The sequence below is a fragment of the Podarcis raffonei genome, chromosome 14, assembly GCF_027172205.1.
Source record: "Podarcis raffonei isolate rPodRaf1 chromosome 14, rPodRaf1.pri, whole genome shotgun sequence".
NCBI lineage: Eukaryota > Metazoa > Chordata > Lepidosauria > Squamata > Lacertidae > Podarcis > Podarcis raffonei.
Window position 1 is genome coordinate 15,290,903 of NC_070615.1, and position 23,259 is coordinate 15,314,161.

General features: G+C 45.5%; 1 protein-coding gene across 1 annotated transcript in view; it reads right to left on the reverse strand.

Annotated features, from left to right (window-relative positions):
- HDGFL3 (HDGF like 3) overlaps window positions 1–14,189 on the reverse strand; it is a 46,951-nt gene extending 32,762 nt beyond the window's left edge. The window contains exon 1 of the mRNA XM_053364422.1: window positions 13,362–14,189. Within this exon, the coding sequence (XP_053220397.1) occupies window positions 13,362–13,445 (84 nt within the window). The 5' untranslated portion in view covers window positions 13,446–14,189. The remainder of the gene's footprint in view (window positions 1–13,361) is intronic.
- Window positions 14,190–23,259: the final 9,070 nt, after the last annotated feature.

Genomic DNA, 23,259 nt, shown 5'->3' on the forward strand with positions numbered 1-23,259 from the left:
AAACATTGCAAAATTAATGAATGTTAGTATGATGCTGGTTTAGAATTTATGTGGTTTCCAGCTGTAATGGATAAGTAAAAAGAAAAGAAAGGTCAAAAATTAAATGAAATTAAGGGAAAGGATTTGCTGAATCAATAAATTAGAAATTGGAATACAGAAAGGGGAGGTATGAGGAAGTCGGGGAAGTAAGTTACAAGAAAATAAGGGATTGAAAGTATACTTGTTTTTTATTCTTGTCTGTTTGTATTTTTGTATTTTTGTATTGTCTTTATATAATCTTTGAAATTTTAATAAAAAGCTTTTTTTTAAAAAAAACAACAACTTTACAATTCTTTGATTCTATGACTCTATACGGCAGGTGGGAGAGGAGAGAAAATAGAAGCTTAAGAAGAGCCACAGTGTCTCTCTCACTGAAGTAGTTTAAAGGGGCAGGGTAACTCCTTGTGTCACAGCATGGAAGCCACAGCTCCACATTACCATCAGGTATATATCTAATCTCCCAGCATGAAAAATGAGAAACTTCACCATGAAGACATAATGAATATATTTTCCTCATTCGCTTTTCTCCCTCCTCCCTCCCAACCTCGTTTCCTTTTGTGTCGTGGCTTTTAAATTGTAAGCCCAAGGGGACGGGACTGTTTTTGTTCTGGATATTTGTAAGCTGCTATGAAATGCATTTTTTGGCTGGAGGGTAAAAACAAAGGGACAAACTTTAAATAAATAAATCCCAGCTTAGATTGTAAGCTCCTTGGGAGCAGGGACCTACCTATTTTGTCACAGCAACCATGTGCTTTAATGGCACTAAACAAGAACAACAAATGGAACAGTTCTGGACACAAGAGGGTTAAGAGAAACACGCGACTGCAGAACCGTATCAGATCTGCTATGGAAAACAAAACAGAACCCTGTTCTGCATTATTGCAGGTTTATTGAATATGGATATGACAATAACACCTTTATTGGCTTGCTACTCTCCCAGGATGCCTTTCAAAGTCATAGCTGGCTGACACCATTTTCAAAGGCATAGTTGCCAATGCTCATAATTATAACTCAGGCCAGGCAATATCTAATGCTTTCTTTAAAAGCAGCTATTTCCTGATACATTCAAAATAAACATAAAAATAAGCCTCAACTTTTAAAATCTAGTTGCACACAAACATATGAAAATATGGTCCATGCTTGCCCACACAAAAACCCACCATACGTTACCATAAAAAACACTATGGCTTCAAACGACATTTCAATGAAATGTAAAGTACCTAGGCATCAAAGTAGCTACAGAATTATCATGACCAGTATAATGGAGCAAATCTCACTTTTAAAACCCAATAGATAGGAAACGTTTTGAATTTCAGAGAGCAATGGGGATGTTAAAAAGACTTGGACCACAGTCCTAACTAACACCCCCCCGAAAACCCCAGAATGCTGGGAACTATAGTTTGTTAAGGTGCTGGGAATCAAAGCCCTGTGAGGGGGAAAAACTACAGTTCCCAATATTTTTGGGAGGAGTGATGTGCTTTGCATGTATGGTTCTTTAAATGATGGGCAGGGCAGATGTGCGCACAACCAAAACTGTTCTGAAAGCTTTTCCTGGAGCTGATCACCTGACTTCACAGGTAAAGCTGCCTTCAAATGGAAAAGCAGTTTGCCTGTTCAGCTACAGTAAAGAACAAACAAACAAACAACAAACCCTACTTTCAAAACACTTCCATCCACAGAGATATTTTATCCCTATCTACGAGTAACCAGGTCTGCAGTAGAAGACCTAGTTGCAGTGCATAATTATGTGGACTTAACAGACATTGATTTCAAGGGCCTTTAGTAACAGCCGGTAAACTGCAGAAAAAGCAGGAAGCTGCCTTATGCTGTGTCCATTTGCCTATCTAGTTCAGTACTGCTTACACTGACTGGCAGCTACTCTCTAGGATTTCAGGTGGGGATTCTTTCCCAGTCCCAACTAGGGATGCCCCAGAATGAACCTGAGTCCTCCTGGATCAGTGTTTCCCAAACTTAGGTCTCCAGGAATTTTTTTTTGGGGGGACTACAATTCCCATCATCCCTGACCTCTCGTCCTGCTAGCTAGGGATGATGGGAGTTGTAGTCTCAAAAACAGCTAAAGTCCCAAGCTTGGGAAACACTGTTCTGGATGAAGAACAGGTGTTACACCACTGGGATCCAGCCATTCTTTCAAGTGCCGTGGTGCTATAAAGCATGGATAAAGAGTTCTTTTTGTGTCCTGTATTTTAGACTGGAAGCTCTCAGGAAGTGGGGAGCTGTGATTGATCTGATGTCACCCACTTTAGGAACCTTTCCGGAGGAAGATCAGGTCAGAACTGCTTTGAAAAAATAAGTAATATATCGATATTGTGAAATGGGGGCAACGTTGAGAGGCTGTGGCTTCCCTAAGGTCTCCAAGTGATTTCCAGGCTGAGCTAAGATGTGAAGCTGGATTTAGTGGCTCATAAGATATTAAGAGGGACACGGGTGGTGCTGTGGGTTAAACCACAGAGCCTAGGACTTGCCGATCAGAAGGTCGGCGGTTCGAATCCCCGCGACGGGGTGAGCTCCTGTTGCTCGGTCCCTGCTCCTGCCAACCTAGGAGTTCGAAAGCACGTCAAAGTACAAGTAGATAAATAGGTACTGCTGCAGCGGGAAGGTAAACGGCGTTTCCGTGCGCTGCTCTGGTTTGCCAGAAGCGGCTTAGTCATGCTGGCCACATGACCTGGAAGCTGTCTGCGGACAAACGCTGGCTCCCTTGGCCTATAGAGCGAGATGAGCGCTGCAACCCCAGTCGGCCATGACTGGACCTAATGGTCAGGGGTCCCTTTTTTTACCTTTTAAACATATTAAGAACATAGGAAGAGCCTGACTAGATTGCACCAAAGGTCCATAGCTGGGCATTCAGGAAAGCTCAAACACAGAATATGAACAATGTGAACATTGGTGCCCTTAGGTAATTTTAGACTTTGGACTGCATGACCTTATACACATACTTACACACTCTCTTTCTCTCTCTCTCTCTCTCTCTCTCTCTCTCTCTCTCTCTCTCTCTCTGTGTGTGTGTGTGTGTGTGTCTACAGATGCTAAAGTGCATTATTTCACATGGTAACCCTGCTTTGCTAAATTCAGAGGGACTTTTCACTTTTAACTATGGCAAGATGGATAGCTTTAGCCAATGACACTATGTCTCAAGCAGTGATAGAAACTCGGAGATATACATGGTACCTCGGGTTAAGTACTTAATTCGTTCCGGAGGTCCGTTCTTAACCTGAAACTGTTCTTAACCTGAAGATCCACTTTAGCTAATGGGGCCTCCCGCTGCTGCTGCGCTGCCACCGTTCGATTTCTGTTCTCATCCTGAAGCAAAGTTCTTAACCAGAGGTACCATTTCTGGGTTAGCGGAGTCTGTAACCTGAAGCGTATGTAACCTGAGATACCACTGTATAAGCCAGGCACCAAAGGGCTCCTTAAACCAAGGTTACAGTTGCCAAAATAGAATAGCTAGTTGCCATTTTGGGGTAAGACAGCTCTAAAGTCTTATTTTTCAAATGATAGATTGACTGCGATTGATCATCAGTTAAACATCTGGCTAGTTCAGTTGGCAACCTTGAGCTGGGTGAAGAACTTTGAGAACTGAAAGAAGAAAAGTCACATGATCCAGAGAAGAGTCCTGGCCTATTCCAACCTCTTTTTCTGAATGGTGACACAGACCATTCATAACTAAGAATATTCTTCACAACTGTGAGCAAGGCAGTGGGGTGGGTTAAGTGAAGACAAGTGACAACAATGAACTATAATGTTGTTTACTGCTCCTGCTCAGGCGGCACAGAAAAAGCATTTTGGTTCCTGAGATTCATTCCAATAGTGCAGATAAAATGTACGTAACTGATAGAATTCTACAGGGTGTGGTATTAGTGTGTGAAAACAGTAAAGATCCAATAATCCCCAGGTATGCACCTCCAGATGGGGAAGATGTTGGGTGCTGCTGTCCTGGCACCCAGGTACCTTCACTTGGTCACAAGTGGGTGATAAAAAGGTAAAGGTACCCCTGACCATTAGGTCCAGTCATGGACGACTCTGGGGTTGCGGTGCTCATCTTGCTCTATAGGCTGAGGGAGCCGGTGTTTGTCCGCAGACAGCTTCTGGGTCATGTGGCCAGCATGACTAAGCCGCTTCTGGTGAACCAGAGCAGCTCACAGAAATGCCGTTTACCTTCCCGCTGGAGTGGTACCCATTTATCTACTTGCACTGGTGTGCTTTCGAACTGCTGGGTGGGCAGGAGCTAGGACTGGGCAAGGGGAGCTCACCCCGTAGCGGGGATTTGAACCGCATACCTTCTGATTGGCGGGCGCCTGGTTGATTTTGAACACTGGTCTCAAGGGCTTAGGAAGCTGCCTAATGCTATGTCAGCCCACTGGTCCATCTAGCTATTGCCTACACTGACCGGCAGCTGCTCTTCAGGATTTCAGGCAGGGAACTTCTGCATGCAGTGCCTGATCTGCCCCTGAGCTATAACCTTTCCCTAAGGCTTGCACAGATAATGTCTTTAGTGACACAGATTCTTGTCCTTCTTTGGCAACCCAGCCCTAACAACAACAGCAGCAGCAGCAACAACAACAGTCTGTTAGCATCTTTTGTGAAATCTAGTAGGCCTGCATTATTAAAAGTAAGGGTTCCCAGTCCATCTTATCTTATGTGCTAACAGCTGTACCTTTCAGAGCTGTGACCTAATCTATTTCGAATCTCCTGTTCCTCTTGAAGTCTGAAATGCCAGCGCATCATCTTCATCATATATCGTGGAAGGCTGCACTCACAAGTCGCGTTTAAATTGATTTTATTTATTTTATTTTACGCATCTCATTCCCCCTGCCTTCTGCACAGGTCTGCAATGCAAAAGTAAAACCCATTTTGGCTAGGGTGAAAATTTAATGGAAGAATCGCCTCTTATCTGCCATTCATTAACAGCATTCACATTCCAGGCTTAAAGGCATTCATCCCAGGGAAGACATGCCAAATTCCAGGCATGATACCCTTTCCCCCAGGTTGTAAGTGTGCCAAAAACAGCAAACACAGGTGTATTTGGGAAGGTGGGCTGGCAAAATTTGTGTGCGCTTAGTGATCTACATGAAATTATTTGCAAAGTTGAGCTAAAGGCGTGTGAGGCCATTTTAAATTACATTTTACATTTATATACTCCTGTTTCCTCCAAGGTGGTGCACACCTAGTCCTCTCGTCCTCATTTTATTCTCACAACAGCCTTGTGAGGTAGCCCAAGGTCACCCTGTGAGCTTCACAGCTGAGAGGGGATTCGAACTCCTGGCCTCCCATTTCCAAGTCTGACACTCTAACCACTGCACCATGCTGGCTAGTGGTTCAGTGATAGATTAGGACTCGAATCCCCACTCAGCTATGAAGTTCATGGAGTGACCTTGAGCTAATCACTTCTTGGCCTAGCTTACCTCACAGGATTGTTGAGAGGATAAAATGGGTAAGAATGCCAAGACGGGGCTTCTTCCCAAACTGGAGGCTCCAAGAACTACCCAGTCATTACTCTTCCACTGTAAGCTACAAGTAGGATTGCAATTGCCCTGCCTCCCTTTTAGGAGTATTCTGCTTTTTCTACATGTACATCCAGCTATGTTCTGTTCATATAAGGGGGCGTGGCATAATTGTTGTGGGCGGGGCCAGTTGAAGTTTAGCACACATTCCTTATAACCAGGGCTTTCCCCCCCGGAACACGATTCCGGCACCTCTCAGGTGGGCGCCATTGCCATTATAAGCGAGCAAAGGTGGCGTTCATGGCGAGTTCTGGCACCTCTTTTCCTAGAAAAACAGCACTGCTCATTACGATTGTGGTGGGTACCATTTTATGACTGCTTTCACTTAAAATAGGGACGCGAGTGGCGCTGTGGGTAAAACCTCAGCGCCTAGGACTTGCCGATTGTATGGTCGGCGGTTCGAATCCCCGCGGCGGGGTGAGCTCCCGTCGTTCGGTCCCAGCTCCTGCCCACCTAGCAGTTCAAAAGCACTCTTAAGTGCAAGTAGATAAATAGGGACCGCTTTATAGCGGGAAGGTAAACGGCATTTCCGTGTGCTGCGCTGGTGCTGGCTCGCCAGCTGCAGCTTCGTCACACTGGCCACGTGACCCGGAAGTGTCTTCGGATGGCGCCGGCACACAGCCTCTAGAGCGAGATGAGCACGCAACCTTAGAGTCGGACACGACTGGCCCGTACGGGCAGGGGTACCTTTACCTATCACTTAAAAAACCCCTACAATCTTTCAATAATCAATAAAACATATTTCAGACCCTCCAAGTGTCCCTATTTTCCAGGGACAGTCCCAGATTTACAGAAGCCATCCCAGTTTCTGATTTTATCCCTGAATGTCCTGCTTTTCCTTAGGCTGTCCCTATTTTCATCGGAGAAATGCTAGAGGGTATGATATTTCTGTCAGTTTTATAAATTAGAGAGATATTGAACTATGACATCATACTGTTATAATGTTAATTTGTGCAACTATACTATAATATGACTATCATAGAATCATAGAGTTGAAAGGGACCCCAAATCCTATAGTATTATAGTTTTCTAGCACTATACCTCTCACTCATTATTATTATTTTAAAATATGCAGCAGAAAACTGCCATCTTGCCCAAAAATGGCAACTAGACTTTGTGTATTGGCGACTGCAACCTTGCTTCAAGGAGCTATTGGGTGCCTAGCTTATATATCCAAGTTTCTAACAATGGGTGCGGGAGTTGGACTTTCTGTGATCTGAGAAAAGGATGAAAGAGCTGCAGAGAAAATGGCGGTTCCCTCACTGTGAGAAGCGAAGTTACAGGGAACCAGGCAGAGGGCCTTCTCAGTAGTGGCGCCCTCCCTGTGGAACGCTCTCCCATCAGATGTCAAAGAAATAAACAACTATATGACTTCTAGAAGACGTCTGAAGGCAGCTCTGTTTAGGGAAGTTTTTAATGACTGATGTTTTAATGTATTTTTAATCTTTTCTGGAAGCCGCCCAAAGTGGCTGGGGAAACCCAGCCAGATGGGCAGGGTAGAAATAATAAATAAATAAATTAATAATAATAATAATTAATAATAATAATAATATAAAAATACAGGATGCCAATGACTGGATGATGATGTTGTTACGTGGCCGTCCCATAAAAAGGGTATGAGCAAGCAGAGCAACCCAACACTAAATGTGGCCTGCTTAAATAGCTGCCTTTCCCCAGGAATGGCCTCAAGGCAGTAGCTGTTTTTCAAGTTAAAGGCCAGTTTGCCTCAAAATACAAGATAAAATTGGCTCATGCATGGGTCTTCAAAATCTTGAATGTTCTCCCTGAAAACATTAGGCTATATCCAACTAAGGCCACCATCAGACCATACATTGAAAACACTACAATTCCACTTCAAACAGTCATGGCTCCCCTCACAAAGAATGATGGGAGCTGTCGTTTGTTAAGGCTGCTGCTACGACTCCCCTATTCCCCTTGCATTCCCAGAGGGATTGATCGTTATATCACTCTGGGAATTGTAGCTCTGGGAGGAGAACTCACAAACTACAGCGCCCAGAATTCTTTGGTGGACTATTCAACATTCTATCATAGCGCTTTAAATGAATGATGTGAAGTTATACACAAATAGGCCTGTTTAATGGACCTAAGGTAAAGGTAAAGGTAAAGGGACCCCTGACCATTAGGTCCAGTCGTGGCCGACTCTAGGGTTGCGGCGCTCATCTCGCTTTATTGGCCGAGGGAGCCGGTGTACAGCTTCCGGGTCATGTGGCCAGCATGACTAAGCCGCTTCTGGCGAACCAGAGCAGGGCACGGAAATGCCGTTTACCTTCCCGCCAGAGCGGTACCTATTTATCTACTTGCACTTTGACGTGCTTTCGAACTGCTAGGTGGGCAGGAGCAGGGACCGAGCAACGGGAGCTCACCCCATCACGGGGATTCGAACCGCCAACCTTCTGATCTGCAAGCCCTAGGCTCTGTGGTTTAACCCACAGCGCTACCCGCATCCCTAGTCATGTTCTATAATGTCAGTGGAACTGGCTCCAGGGCTGCACATTGACCAACATGCCTTCTTCCGCTTTCAGTTGATATTTTTTTTACTCCACACCGCTTGTAATTTATCTCATCAGAGTCAACTCTGGTGTAACTCTGTACAGTTTTTGCAGATCTGAAGCTTGTTTGACAAACTAAGAATAAAAGAATAGCCCTGCTGGATCAAGCCAATGGCCCATCAAGTCCAGCATCCTGTCCTCACATTGGCCAACCAGATGCCTATGAGAACATAGCCATCCTGGCTCTCATTTCCATATTCAGCAGCCGTGTAAGAAAGGGATCTTAGAATCACTTCCTGTTCTAGACAATGACCCTTTGCTTGTTGTATTAGGAGAGAACGGCTATATTCATTTGATTTGTATTTTTTAATGCAACACATATGTTCCTCATGGGCTAAACAAAGCCTTGTTTTGTGATGGCCTTTGGTCACAAACAAATACATTTGACTCACTGGCTGATAGTATTATAAATTTTGGAAGAGCCCAAGAGGAACCAGACTGTATGTAGATCGAAAGGTTGTCAGCATGGAATGCGGAGCTGGAGATGATCTCAGAATGATTTGCAGTGGAGCTGCCAAGCCCAGTAACCTCACAACACTGGCTTCTGAACTTTCCTTTTAACTAAGGATATGCAGCAAGAAAATGATTTTCTATGTTCAGGGCTAACCTGGTGACCCCTTAATCTGGAAATAAAACCCTGTTGTATCTGCTGGCATCTGTTGCTGAGTACTGGCAGACTGGCAATCCAACAGCTAAACTTATGGGAGGTGCTTGCAAAATTTCACCTCTGTGTTTGGGAAAGATTGCTCTCAGAATTGTATTTAACAGCTTTAGTGAAGCCCAGAGTTTATGTATACTTTATTATATACACTGGACATGCCCTCCAGATGTTTTGGACCATCATCCCTGATCATCGGCTTGTGCTGGCTGGGGAGGATGGGTATCGTAGTCCACAACATCTGGAAGACTCTATATTGGCTATGCCAACATAAGCCCATTAATCTCTGTGGGCATAGGTGTGTCTGTCCTGGGTTGTGAGCATTCCCTGTATGCCAACTGGGGGACTAAAGGCACATTCCAGGCAAAGTTGAGCTCTGTTGACTGTACATCCTTGTCTCTGCCCTTGAAATGAATGACCCCAGTGTGAAGTGGATTTTACCTTAGTACAGTGGTACCTCGGGTTAAGAACTTAATTCGTTCTGGATGTCTGCTCTTAACCTGAAACTGTTCTTAACCTGAAGCACCACTTTAGCTAATGGGGCCTCTTGCTGCTGCTGTGCCGCCGCTGCACGATTTCTGTTCTCATCCTGAAGCAAAGTTCTTAACCCGAGGTAATCTTTCTGGGTTAGCAGAGTCTGTAACCTGAAGCATATGTAACCCGAGGTACCACTGTACAGCCTTTCTCAACCTTGGGTCCCCAGATGTTCTGGGCCTACAACTCCCATCATCCCTGACCACTGGTCCTGTGAGCTAGGGATCATGGGAGTTGTAGGCCAAAAACATCTGGGGACCCAAGGTTGAGAACCACTGCCTTAGTAGGTCTGAAATGTTGCTAAATCTCTGTGAAGTTAGGCTGAAAGACAGTGACTGGGTCAAAGTCACCCACCATGGCCAAGTGGGGAATTTGAACCCTGGTCCCCCCAGGTCTTAATCTGGCACTCTAACCACTACACCACACTGTATGTTGATGAGAAATTTTGAATTCTATGAGTGTATGTTGAGTTTAAACCACAATGGTCTGCTGGGATCGGAATAAGCCCATCCTCCCAAGTCAAGATGTGTTCACCCTGCTTCTTCCTCCCTGGCAGGGGTGATAAACCTCCAGATGTTCTTGGACCCCAACTCCTGTCATCCTTAACAAGAGGGCCACAGGTCCCCCACTCTACGGCATAAAAGCTGACTGCTGAGCTGAGTGCTTGAACTAAATAAAAAAAAAATCCTTCCAGTATGCACACAAAAGCTCATACCAATAAGAATTAGTTGGTTTCTAAGGTGCTACTGGAAGGGGATTTTTTTTTTATTTTGTTTCTACTACGGCAGACCAACACAGCTACCTACCTGTGCTAAGCTAAGCTAAACTAAGATACTAGACATTGAATGGATAGCAAAGAGCTAATGAAAGCATCTCCCAGTAGGCTTGATGGATGGATACTGGCTACACATTCAGGCTCCCAAGTGTCACTTCCAACTCATCATCCCAAGCTGCATGAAACTGAAATTTGTGTGTATGCATATAATAAAATCCAGCCCCTACTTAGGATGCTATCTCCTGCAAGGTCAAAGTATTTGTCCATGCAGTCTGGTCCTGTCTACTCTAACTGGCAGAAACTCTCCATGAATTCGGGCAGAAATAGGTCTTTCTCATCACCTGAAAGCTGATTTTTCTTAAGCTGAAGATAACAGGGACTGAACCTGGGATATTTGGGCATGTGATCTACAATTGAGCTAAGGTCCCTTCCCTATATAGAAAGATGTCATGAATGAGATTTCCTGATAATATTGCTGGAGATAACAGGAAGATGGTCTCAAGAAGAAAGATCTGGGCATCTTCCAAGAAGGGGATGCCCCTCTCTCGTTAAATAGTCGTTTCTCTAAAAATTTTATAACACTCAGGCACTATTTATAAAAAGTGTTTATAAATAGACAGATGATGCTCCTATTTTAAGGAGGATAGTGTACCATCAGTTTTGATTCTTCATTTAATGCTGGATGGTGGTGAATCTGCAGCACAGATCAGGCCCCCGAAGCCCTCTCCTCATCTTAGCACTGGGCTGGATTTATCATAGAACCATAGAATTGGAAGGGATCCCAAGGGTGTTTGAGTCCAACCCCTCTGCAACACAGGAATCTCAATGCACAGTCACCCATCCAATTTGAAACCAGACCAGACCCTGCTTAGTTTTGCAAACATGCTAGCAGTTTTATTGCGGCCCCACCAGGAAATGGGTTTCCTCCCCTCCCAGAGCAGCAGGAGGCAGTAACTGCCCTCTCCATCACAGTGCTGAACTGAGAGGTTTACCTATCCCTAGTGCTGTGATGGGAGGAACCAGCTCATTGCAACTCTGGGCTGAGTGGGAAGCACTCTGGGAATCACTGTTGCAGCACTGGGCTGAGAAGAGAGGTTTAAAGCACTCCTCCACATCCAGCACTATGTGTGCACAGTGTGAGAGTGTGTGTCCTGTGAGTTTGTGTGTGCTTTCACGAGTGGCATGTATATGTGTAGTGGGTCCATGTGAGGGCATGAGGCGGTCATTTGCACCATGACCACAGAACAGCCTTTGGACAGTTTGAATGTGGCTCTGAGCAGTGGCATGTGGTCAGTGGACTTGGGGGACTAGGCCAGCCCCCTAAATGTTCCTGGTAAGTATTAAAGCCTAGTGCCTTCTTCCTAAAACCTGGGAAGCTTCTGTCCAGCTTAGGGAGGAAGGCATGGTGCTCTTGCATGCAACATCACCCCCGTCCCACTTGCAAGCTGGCATCTCTGGTCCCGGCTCTGAGGTTCAGAACTGTTAGTCACCCCTTTCCACTGGTGGCTCCTGGGGGCATTAACCACCACTGGGATAGTGCCCCCTGCTGGACTCCACAGGCAGAGCCAAGCAGACTTCCTTATGCAAGGGAAACTACCCTGTAGGTTCCCAGACACTGAGAGCCGATATGTTGTGCCTGTGCCCAGAGGAACTTTGGGAGAAGGGAAGGTATGGGGGAAATAGAAAAGTATCCCAAATATATGGGCTCCCTGTAGTTGCAGGTTTTTGTATGCGGGTAGAATACATGCTTGTCTTCATCAATAGAACCGTGACCCCATGAAGGTGAACTCTGTATTCTGAATAGGCAGCCATGGTTTGTATTCTGTCACAAATAGGGACCAAACAGGTACATCTTTCAGCTGTCTCTGCTATGGTTGCCAACTGACCAGGAAACAAACAACACACAAGGTTGCCCTTGTAACCTCAGCACCATCAGCCCTGAAGCATGGCTGGCTGGAGGTTGAGCGGCTGCAAAAGGCACAGCTACAGGGGCCGGCGGAAAAGTTGGCAACCCCCCTTTTCCCACCCCCAGCTGCTTTCATGAGAGAAGCAAACGTGAAATGCCTAATGAAAAATCCAACTTGGAAGAAAAAAATGATTGCAGGTCCAGGGCCTAGTGCCTAAATTATGATGGGAAGGGAAGCAGGAGAAGCGGGAGACTAAATGAACTGGCACAAAGACCCACTCCCTGATTCCACCCCCCCCAAATCAAACCATGCTCCTCTCTCCTTGCAGTCTTCTAAACAGGGAGGCGTTACAAAAGGCAAAGAGGGCAGCCAGGCCTGCTCTGCATCCTCTTGCAGTTCAAGCACTGCCAGGATCCTGCCCTCTGCCTGCACACCTGATCCATTGCTCTGTACCTGGGTCTAGCAGGTACATTTCGGAGCTTTAGGCCCCAGTGGCAAGCAATCATTTCCTGGGCAATTTACACCACTTCGATCCTCAAGGTTCTGAGGCTCAGGATGCGACCCCCCCCCCACTCCTTTCTGCCTCTTTACCAACAATATGATTTAATCACAGTGTCTAAAGGGGAAAGGAAAACCACCTTTCTCTTTCGCTGGCCCCCCCCACCCCCTTTCTGGCGCCTGCAAAGGAGCAAGGGGGCGGGGTGATGGTGGCTGCTTTGAGTAGTGAGTTTGGGGTGGCGGGAAGAAGAAGGGACAGCGAGCGGCAGTCGAATAAACCAGCATCATTGTCACGCACAGGTTGCCTTGCCCCCCCCTTTGCCCCCCAATAACAATACTTCAGGTACGACCGCCTTCTCGTCCAGCTCCCCCCGCCTGCCCCCCGATTCCGTTTCTGCTGCCAAAGGGGGTGGGCAGGGTGTTGTTGTCTGATCAAAATGAAGCTGGGAGAATAATGAAAGGGAGCGAGGATCCGGAGATGGAGAAATCTTGGGCTCCCCGCCCCCGCCCCCCCCAAATCGCATCCTCCCACCGATTATCCCATTGTGGAGCATGGAAGGATGGAGGTTCTGGGGGGAGGTGGGGCTGTGTGTGTGTTTCCCCCTCCCTCTCCGCAAATGCAATGGTTCCATCACGCCCCTGGAGAGGGAAGAGAAAGGAGAAGCGGCGGCGGCGGCGGCGGCCAACCTTTGCGGCACCGGGGTGGGGGGAGAGAAAAGAAGGGGCTGCGCGGGGGAGGCTTGGCCCTGGGGCTGAGTGGGGGGCTAAGATTAGAGTCCTCGGCCACCTCTCCCTCCCCCGCACACACCCCTCGGTTAAACGCCCCCCCCACCTCCACGCCCGCCATCCCTGCGTACTCACCCGAGCCGGCCAGTGCGGGTAGCCTTTCATTTTGGCGAAAACCAGATCTCCAGCTTTGTATTCGCGGGGCCTCGGACGAGCCATCGGGTCCTGCCCTGCCCTCCTGCCCGTCGCCAACTCCGAAGCAACCCCCAGCCCCGCTCCCAGGCCTTCCCGGCGCTGCGCGGCCCCCCCCTTGACCCTCCACAAACTCGGGGAGAGGGGAGAGGCGAGGAGGGGGGTGGGGAAGAGGCGCTCGGCTCCCCCTTCCTGACAACAACAACAACAATATTATCGATAATAATAAGGAGGGTGGTGGTGGTGGTGATGGGGAAACGACGGCTGCTGCGCGCCGATCGAGCGAAGGAGGCTTCCGGAGAGCGAAGGATCGGCCCCGGGCACAGGAGAAGCGGCGGCTGGAGGAGGCGGCGGAGGAGCAGGAGAAGGAGGAGAGGGGGGCTGGGGTGTGTGTGCGTGTGCGTGTGTGCAAAAGGGGGGAGGGGAGGCCCTGGACTCGGCACCCCCAGTCCCCAAGAATCGAGGGATCCAGCAGCTTTGCGGGGCTCCTCCGCTAGGAAAGGCTGGTGGGGGCTGGGCAGGAGTGTGGTTGGGGGGGGCGCCACAGGGGGGGAGGCGGAGATCCCCTCCCCCAAGCCCTGGCTTGGGAACAATGTGGCCAGGAAGGAAGGGCGCAATGTAGCCGCCGCCGAGCTGCCTACATTGCGCTTCCCATCCCGAACGCTCGCCGGTGCAGCAGAGAGAAAAAATATGGACCCTTCTGCAAAATTATTCCTCGGGCAGCGACCGAAAACACGATTTTTCTCCCCTCCTTCCTTTCTTTAATGGCTCGCTCGCCCGCTCGCCGCCTTCTCTCCCTTCCTGTTATTTTCTAGGTACACGGATCGTTTTCTATGAAAACAAGAAACGGCGCAAGGAAGGAGGAGGTTTGTAGCTGGCACAGAGAAAGAGACACACAAACACAAATGGGCGGGAGAGCCTTTTATTTCTTTGGACGTTGCAGAAAGAGATGAATAAACGGGATCTTGGTCGAATCCTTCCGTTTTATAGGAGGCATTCTTGCTGTTGTTTGCAGACCGGACTGAGGTGCCTCCGTTTCATGCCTAGGTACACAAAGAAACAAACCGCTGCTCTGGAGGCGCAAAGCAAACAGACTGAAGCCTGCCTGAATATTGGCAGGGAATTGGTCATTGTCTCCTTCCAAAATGGGAGAATTTGCACGCCTGATCAGTGGCAGGCCGCACAAGGAATTCGTGATTATTTCCTACAGCCATAAAAAAAATGCTGCTTCTGGAACTGAGGATGCAGGAGAAGAAGCCAGGGAAACGTAGAAACACACCAGACAGGGTTTTGTTTTGTTGTGTTTTATTCTTAGGCCTGGGCAGAGGTTTGTCCCTCCTGCTCAGCTGCTGAACAAGAGGGATGCAAAAAAGGAAAAAGAGAAAGTATTGGGCAGAGTTCTCCTAGATGGAGAAAGTTGATAAAAAGTCACACAAACACCCTACCAGCAGACAGATGTTGGTCACACTTTTCTCCACATCTGTGGATACTTGCGCACCATACACTGAAAGCTCGTCTTCCACTCCCTCACTTTAACAGTCACAGCTTCCCCTGAAAAATCCTGGGAAGTCTAGTTCAGGGTGCTGGGAATTGTAGCTCCGCAAGAGGTTAATTACTGTTCCCAGGATTCTGGAAGCAGCCGCTGGGACCATATAACACTTGTCCTAAAGGGTCTACACTGGCTCCCGGTACATTTCCAAGTAGAATTCAAAGTGTTGGTGCTGACCTTTAAAGCCCCAATGGCCTTGGCCCAGTATACCTGAAGGAGCATCTCCACCCCTATCATTCAGCCCGGACACCGAGGTCCAGCTCTGAGGGCCTTCTGGCGGTTCCCTCCCTGCGAGAAGTGAAATTACAGTCCCATCAGATGTCAAGGAGATAAAGAACTATGCAACTTTTAGAAGCCACCTGAAGGCAGCCCTGTATAGGGAAGTTTTTAATGTTTGATGTTTTATTATGCCTTTATAGATGTTGGAAACTCCCCAGAGTGTCCGGGGCAACCTGGTCAGATGGGCAGGGTAATAATAATAATAATAATAATGGCTTTTTTCAGTTCCGGCACCTCTCAGGTGGCTTCTGGCACTTCTCCAGTGCCGTTCTAAGAGAACAAAGGAGGTGTTCCTGATGAGTTCCAGCACCTCTTTTTCTAGAAAAATAGCACTAATAATAATAATACAAAAGTCATGTCCTTTAAGCCTCCATCTGCACTATATGTTTAAAGCAGTATCATACCACTTTAAGAGTCATGGCTTCCAACAAATAATCCTGGGAAATGTAGTTTGTTTAAGGGTGCTGAAAGTTGTCAGGAGATCCGTATTCCTCTCTCAGCTACAGTTCCTAGAAACTGGGGTAACAATCAATCCTTCTTTACAGGGAACTCTGATAACTGTAGCTCTTGGATGGAAAATAGTTCTCCTAACCACTTTCCGTACCCCTTAACAAACTACTGTTCCCATAATTCTCTGGGGGGAAGCCATGACTGTTAAAATGCTATGTGCAAGGATAAACATGCAGCCAATGAGGGCTCAGAGGTGTTTTTCTAAGGATGTTGCAATACTAGAATACAAGAAAGTCTTCTTTCAACCCTTTGGCATGAAGTGGCCTTGTGATTATCCTTCATGCTCTCAGACTTGCAATCCTGGATGTTTTCCCTATTAAAACATTTTATCAGACAATCAGTCATTTCTTTAAAGCATATGCAAAATATGAAGGATTTCAAGACTAATTAATCAATTAATTACATTTCTATCCCTCGTTCCCTTCAAGGCTCTCAAGACTTGAGAGCAACAGAGGAAGTGAGAAAAGCGAGGAAATCCGGACAAGTGCATTTTCTTTCCCTAGTATTAATTTGCAAGGCCCGCAACAGCTTGGGGCTTCAGGATACTTTAAGGACAAATAAAATAAAATAAAATAAAATAAAATAAAATAAAATAAAATAAAATAAAATAAAGGATATGGAAATCCCAGCCTCCATAAATGGACTTTTCTATAATCCGAGATCTGGAGGATGCCCTCTTCTGTATCAGAGGGCATCCTCCATATCTCGGATTATAGATTATTTACTATTCTTTAATTATTTATTGCATTTATTATATTTATTTATTATTATAATAAATATTATTTATTATATTTATAAATATAATATATATATAATATAATAGTTATTATATATATATAATATTATAAATATAAATATAAATTATTGCATAAATTATATTTATTGCATTTATATCCAAGGTGGTGCATGTAGTCCCCTCCCTCAATTACCGTAACCCCCACAGCAACCCTGAGAGGCACTGGTTGGTCCAAGGTCACTCAGTGGTCAAGTGGGGATTTGAACCCTGATGCCCCAGTCTGATACTCTAACCCAGTGATGACCAAACTTGGCCCTCCAGCTGTTTTTGGACTACAACTCCCATCATTCTTAGCTAGCAGGACCAGTGGTCAGGGATGATGGGAACAGTAGTCCAAAAACAGCTGGAGGGGCAAGTTTGGCCATCACTGCTCTAACCACTGCACCACTCTGTAATTAATCTAAGAGTGATATTTACTTCATGTGGACCCCTTGAAATTAATGGACCTAACCTGGTCGTGTTCATTAATGCCCGTGGATCTGCTCTGAGTAAAACTTAGCTGAATGCCACTCAGATCTTGCCTGCACCTCTGAGTGGATTTAACAATGTAATCAGCAAAAGTTACTACTCCTTGTCTGGAGCACAGGCAGTCTTGAATGGTTTCTTTTTCATCTTGTTCTAGTCGCATACAAGAACAAAAATGGCACTAAAAATTAAACAGGTGTACACAGCCATAATTCAGAACCGGCATACCAAAATTTTGGGACTTGGCAATCATAGAGGAACTAGAGTTGGATCTAGACATAATTAAAAAAAAATGTTTCAGGAAAACGTGCTGTAAACTTCATCATGGAATATCGTGTTGGCGAAAGATGGAACTCGACAGCGCCATCTGGTGTCACAGTCTTATAACGCATTTAAAACGCTTTTTCTTTACTAATGTAGCTGAATGCTCAGATGCCACCTTAAGGGACTAAGGCACAGACTCCTTTTCAACATCTTGGTGGCTGAACAATCACTCTCTCTTCCGAGGGAATTCTGGGAAATGGAGCTTTGTGATGGGAATGAGGGTCTCCTAACAACTCTCAGCACCCTTAACAAACTACAGTACCCAGAATTCTTTGGGTGGGGGGGGGAATCAGCCAGGACTTCTTAAAGTGGTATGATACTGCTTTAAGTATATAGTGCAGATGTGGCACAGGATGTGGCTAGGCTATCCCTGTCTGGGAATAGTCATCGCTGTCATATCAGCCAATGCTAATAAAAGGCACACCTATCCACTGAAGCCATCTGGGGTGCCGCGTAAGAGGCACCCTATAACTTGGATAAGGAAGAAACTATCAGGTTTCTTATTTGGTCCTCTCTTGTGCTGGACCTTATTAAATGCTATTTCAAAAGGCATTTTGATGGATTCGCCACTGGGCATATGACAGAAATCTAGTATTTATGAAACAAAATCATGGCAGGGAAGAAGTCATCAATCTACTTCAGATTTTTCGGTCCCTTCCTGTCAGCAATCCCAGCATTTCTCTGTGGCTTCTGGTGTGACATGTTATGAATATTTCGCCATGGGAGGAAAGACATAAGCATAGATTTGAAATATGTCGAAATGAGATTTATGGTTGCTTAATTATGCTACTTTAAGTGTGGGGATTGTCTATTACTTATTATTAGCAGTTGTAGTGATTGTGGTAATAATAATGATGATGATGATGATGATGATGATGATGATAATAATAATAATAATAATAATAATAATAATAATAATAATAATTTATTTCTACCCTGCCCATCTGGCTGGGCTTCCCCAGCCACTCTGGGTGGCTTCCAACAAAGATTAAAGATACATTGAAATATCACACATTAAAAACTTCCCTAAACAGGGCTGCCTTCAGATGTCTTCTGAATGTCAGGTAATTGTTTATCTCTTTGACATCTGATGGGAGGACGTTCCACAGGGCGGGTGCCACTACCAAGAAGGCCCTCTGCCTGGTTCCCTGTAGCTTTGCTTCTCGCAGTGAGGGAACCTCCAGAAGGTCCTTGGTGCTGGACCTCAGTGTCTGGGCAGAATGATGGGGGTGGAGACGCTCCTTCCGGTATACTGGGCTGAGGCTGTTTAGGGCTTTAAAGGTCAGCACCAAAACGTTGAATTGTGCTTGGAAACATACTGGGAGCCAATGTAGGTCTTTCAGGACCTGTGTTATATGGTCTTGGCGGCAGCTCCCAGTCACCAGTCTAGCTGCCGCATTCTGGATTAATTGCAGTTTCCGGGTCACCTTCAAAGGTAGCCCCAAGTAGAGTGCATTGCAGTAGTCCAAGCGGGAGATAACTAGAGCATGCACCACTCTGGCGAGCCTTGTATTATTCATATCGACTTTTTGCTTACGTGTGTAAACTGCTTTAAGAGAGTTCTGTGGAAATACAAAACAGCAGACAAGAAATAAAATAAGTAAATAAACAAACCTAGAGATGCTGGTTTTCTGTGCAAAGAGATGGAGACAGTAGATGATGTTAGCTCCCATTCACACTGCCATCCTGGCACAGGGAGGCTGAAGGGGAAATCTTCTGAAAGGGGTCTCCATGCAGAATGTTTAGGTTCTAATGGACATTGACTGTCCAGACTGGCTCCAGGCTTGAGGAGCTTGACAGTAAGAGCTGTTCGACAGTGGAATTTGCTGCCAAGGAGTGTGGTGGAGTCTCCTTCTTTGGAGGTCTTTAAGCAGAGGCTTGACAACCATATGTCAGGAGTGCTCTGATGGTGTTTCCTGCTTGGCAGGGGGTTGGACTCGATGGCCCTTGTGGTCTCTTCCAGCTCTATGATTCTATGATTCTATGATCTATTGTGGGAACATGGGTATTTTTAAATCAGTTGGGCCATTGATTAGGGGCAACTTGTAAGCCACACAAAAGGTTTCTAGCCAGTTAACCAATTTATCACCTGAATGTTGCAACCCAGTTGATGAGTATCTGAACAATATTTGGGGCTTTGGAAGGCAGATCTATGGCATTCTTTGCATGAAAAGAGGTGGCTGGGCTTATAGAGGGGGGCAAACATAATCGTACCTGTGTTTTGTCTTCACAGTATGATTGGAAAGGCCATATGTAATTATGCTTTCAGAAGCCCGCTCTGCAGTAACTCAGAGCAGGACTTTTAGTGTTGCTGCCTCTGTTGTGTGGAATAGTGCTTCTGTTGAGATAAAAGTAAAGTTAAAAGTAAAAGACCCCTGAATGGTTAAGTCCAGTCAAAGGCGACTATGTGTTGTGCTGCTCCTCTCGCTTTCAGGCCGAGGGAGCCAGCATTTGTCCACAGACAGCTTTCCGGGTCATGTGGCCAGCATGACTAAACCGCTTTTGGTGCAACGGGACACTGTGACGGAAACCAGAGTGCACAGAAACGCTGTTTACTTTCCCACCACAGTGGTACCTATTTATCTACTTGCACTGGTGTATTTTCGAACTGCTAGGTTGACAGGAGCTGGGATAGAGCAACAGAGTGGGGATTCGTACTGCTAACCTTGGGCAAGACCAAGAGGCTCTGTGGTTTAGACCACAGCGCCACCCACATCCCCTTCTGTTGAGATGCAACAAGCATTCACTATTCGCAACTGGAAATATTTTTGTCCCAACAGGCCTTTTAAGCTGGATAAACGGGTCTTTACCATGAGTGTCAACTTATTAGGGTTTTAGTCTTGTTTGAAATATATTTGTTGCTTTTGTGTTTTTATCTGTTTTAAGTTATCTTATGTGTAAACCACCCAGGGACAGTGATTTAGAAGGTGATAACTCAGTGACCACCTCCACCATTAATAAGCAGAAATTATGCCCAGAAGCAGCTTTTGTTTTTTGGATTTTTTAAGATAAAAGTGCCAGTACTCACCATGAAGTTATTACAGTAAGTGCCACACTTTTAAGATTTTTTCTTTGGGGGGGGGGGAGAAGGTGCTGGTACTGTGTATCCTTGAGTACCCACAGGGGAAAAAACCAGAAGTCAATCAATTGGTGAAAAAGCACCTAATTTTCCCCAGATCTGTTTAGCATTTTATATAGTGCAACCTGGCTGTCTGCCCCAATTATTAATCTTAAAATGTGGGGCACTATTGCTTGGTATTCACAAAGCACATCTTCACCTGTGACTCACTTGTTTATTTCTTTGCTTCTAATTTAATTAAGCAGATAAATCCCAGCCTATCAAAAATGAATAGCGCCAACCTTGCATAGCACAGTTTACAGGGCTATCACAACAAAAATAACTCATCTTCACCATTCACCACCGGTTGCATCCAAAGTATCTTGTGCAGCTGAGCTGTATATACATATACATATACATATACATATGCATATGCATATGCATATACATATACACATATGCTGATATCTGAAAGTATTGGACATCTGAAAACAAAACAGATGCATATTCTAGATGCAGCATCCAAGCTGGACGGCAATAGGACATATAATCTAACGGTATCTTTTTTGTTGTTGTTCTTCTCTGCTCAAACTTACCGTATTTCAGAATGGGGATTTGCAGACAAAACAGGTAGGTGATTTGAAATTGCCTTTGCTGACTTGAAAATGAATTCATTTTCATGTTCTGGAGCAAGCTCTGTGAAGTCTAATTATCTGAGTTTCTAGCCTGTTAAGGAAAAGCTGGCTCTAGTTGGTTGGGGTATATTGGCCAGTGCTGGTACCATCACCAACATACCTTAGTTCCATTCTCTGAAGAAGGCACCTACTTGTTTCATTTTTGGAATAACAGAAATAATGCATCTTCTCAAAAGAGGACTGTGATTCACCAGGGGTGAGATGCGAAAAAATCAGGACTGTCCCCATTAAATAGGAATTGTACATATGGAGCAGTTGATTGCTCAAATGAAAAGTGAAACAAAGGGAGGAAAATTGCATGAATCAAGCCTATAGAGAGACATATCCACATGAGGAGAGCCCAGGTCACATGCTACCATTCCCCCAAATACTAAAAGTTTACTTGGCCAGATAAATTCGTTGACCTGCCCAATGTTTAAATCCAGCTGGGTTCTGTTAGTGGTAAGGAAGAAAAACAGGTAACAAAAAAAGGAACCAGCTATTTCCCCCCCCCACACACACACATTGAGCTTCTCTGGTAGACTGAAGGGGAATCGGCTTGAATACCTTCCTCCCAAGGTGAGAGGGAGTGTTACATGCCACCCCAATTTCCAAGCACTAAGAGATGATGATAGTGATGATGATGAATTTTTATTGAATTTATATGTGACAGGAAGTCCACTCTAGGCAACAGGAAATGTTGAATTTTACTGCTTCATTGATGTTACATTCCACAGGACTAAGTGATCCTCAGGGTCCCTTCCACCTCTACAATTGTATGTATGTATGTATGTATGTATGTATGTATGTATGTAATAAGGGTAGCGGATGTATGCTTGCAACAAAGCTCTGAAAAATGGGCCTTTGATTTTACTCTGCACACCACACATCTGGGCATGAAGCTTCTCTCTTCTCTTAGGGATGCTGTAGTTGCTGAATTGCTTTTGGCCACAAAAGGGGGGGGGACCACATGTTTTAGGTCATGGGAACTTGGGATGAAAATCAGGATCCGTTTCAGACTGTTTGAGAAGGGAAAGTGAAGACTTTCTACCATGCTTCTCAATTAGCTTTCTCTTAAGCCCCCAAGAGGATTTTTTCAAGATCCACTTAAATTATTTAGCAGGTTGCAGAATTTATCCTCCTCCCGCCGCCCCATGTTATACTCAGATGCTTCCAGCAGAGGACTCTGTCTACCAACAATTACATCATATTTGTTGAGATGGCAGCTTAGGAAGCCAAGTAGTCATTTTTCCAGTTTCTTTTGGCAGTGGTTAACTTAAGCCGCGAAGGGGGGGGGGGAGAGAAATAAAATGTGTAACTTAATAAATGTGTACTCTTTACAGATCCTTTGGGGGAAAACCTGGGGGATAGTGAAGATAATGCTCATATAGATCTAGAGTACCCATCTTGCCCAAGTTTCTAGTGCACATGTACTTAAACTGCTCATTTGTTTTGTTTTCCTCCCTTGCAATTTATTGTATAATCATCTCCTATTAATCCCACACCTCACCCACAGATCTCTGCACCATGACACACCAAAATGACAACCCCGCCCCCTTAAGCTGCCAGTTTCCATCTTGTTGCTACAAAAATCCACCAAGTTCTGTCCTCTGACTGGTCAAAATTAGCCCTTGTCTCAATTTCAACCCTATGAGGGTTTGTTGGGAGAACAAAGATGAAAATTGCACCATGGCCTTTGTCTCCAAACTGCTTCTTCAGATGCAAGAGATCCCAGGTTTAACATGTGTCTTGTTTTGAAGCAGGGCTGGGAATAACTTCTTTCTGACACCCCAGAGAGCAGCTGCCAGCCAGTGTAGCATCTACACCAGGCATAGGCAAACTCGGCCCTCCAGATGTTTTGGGACGACAACTCCCATCATCCCTGACCACTAGTCCTGTTAGCTAGGGATGATGGGAATTGCAGTCCCAAAACATCTGGAGGGCCGAGTTTGCCAAGGCCTGCTCTACACTGCAAGCAGATAAGACTCCACTTAGTCTTTGATGGCAAAAAGCAACAGTAGAGACTTAGCTCCAGTCTTTCGCACCATAGTCCCACTGTGCTAAGATTGGATGTAAGGGAAACGCTGCCTGGTTTTTGACAGTTGGCTGTTAGTTGGCTGTTAGAGAAGGCAGAAGATTATTTCTGAACTTAGTGCTAAGCACGACAATGCTGAGCCTGGAGAAAA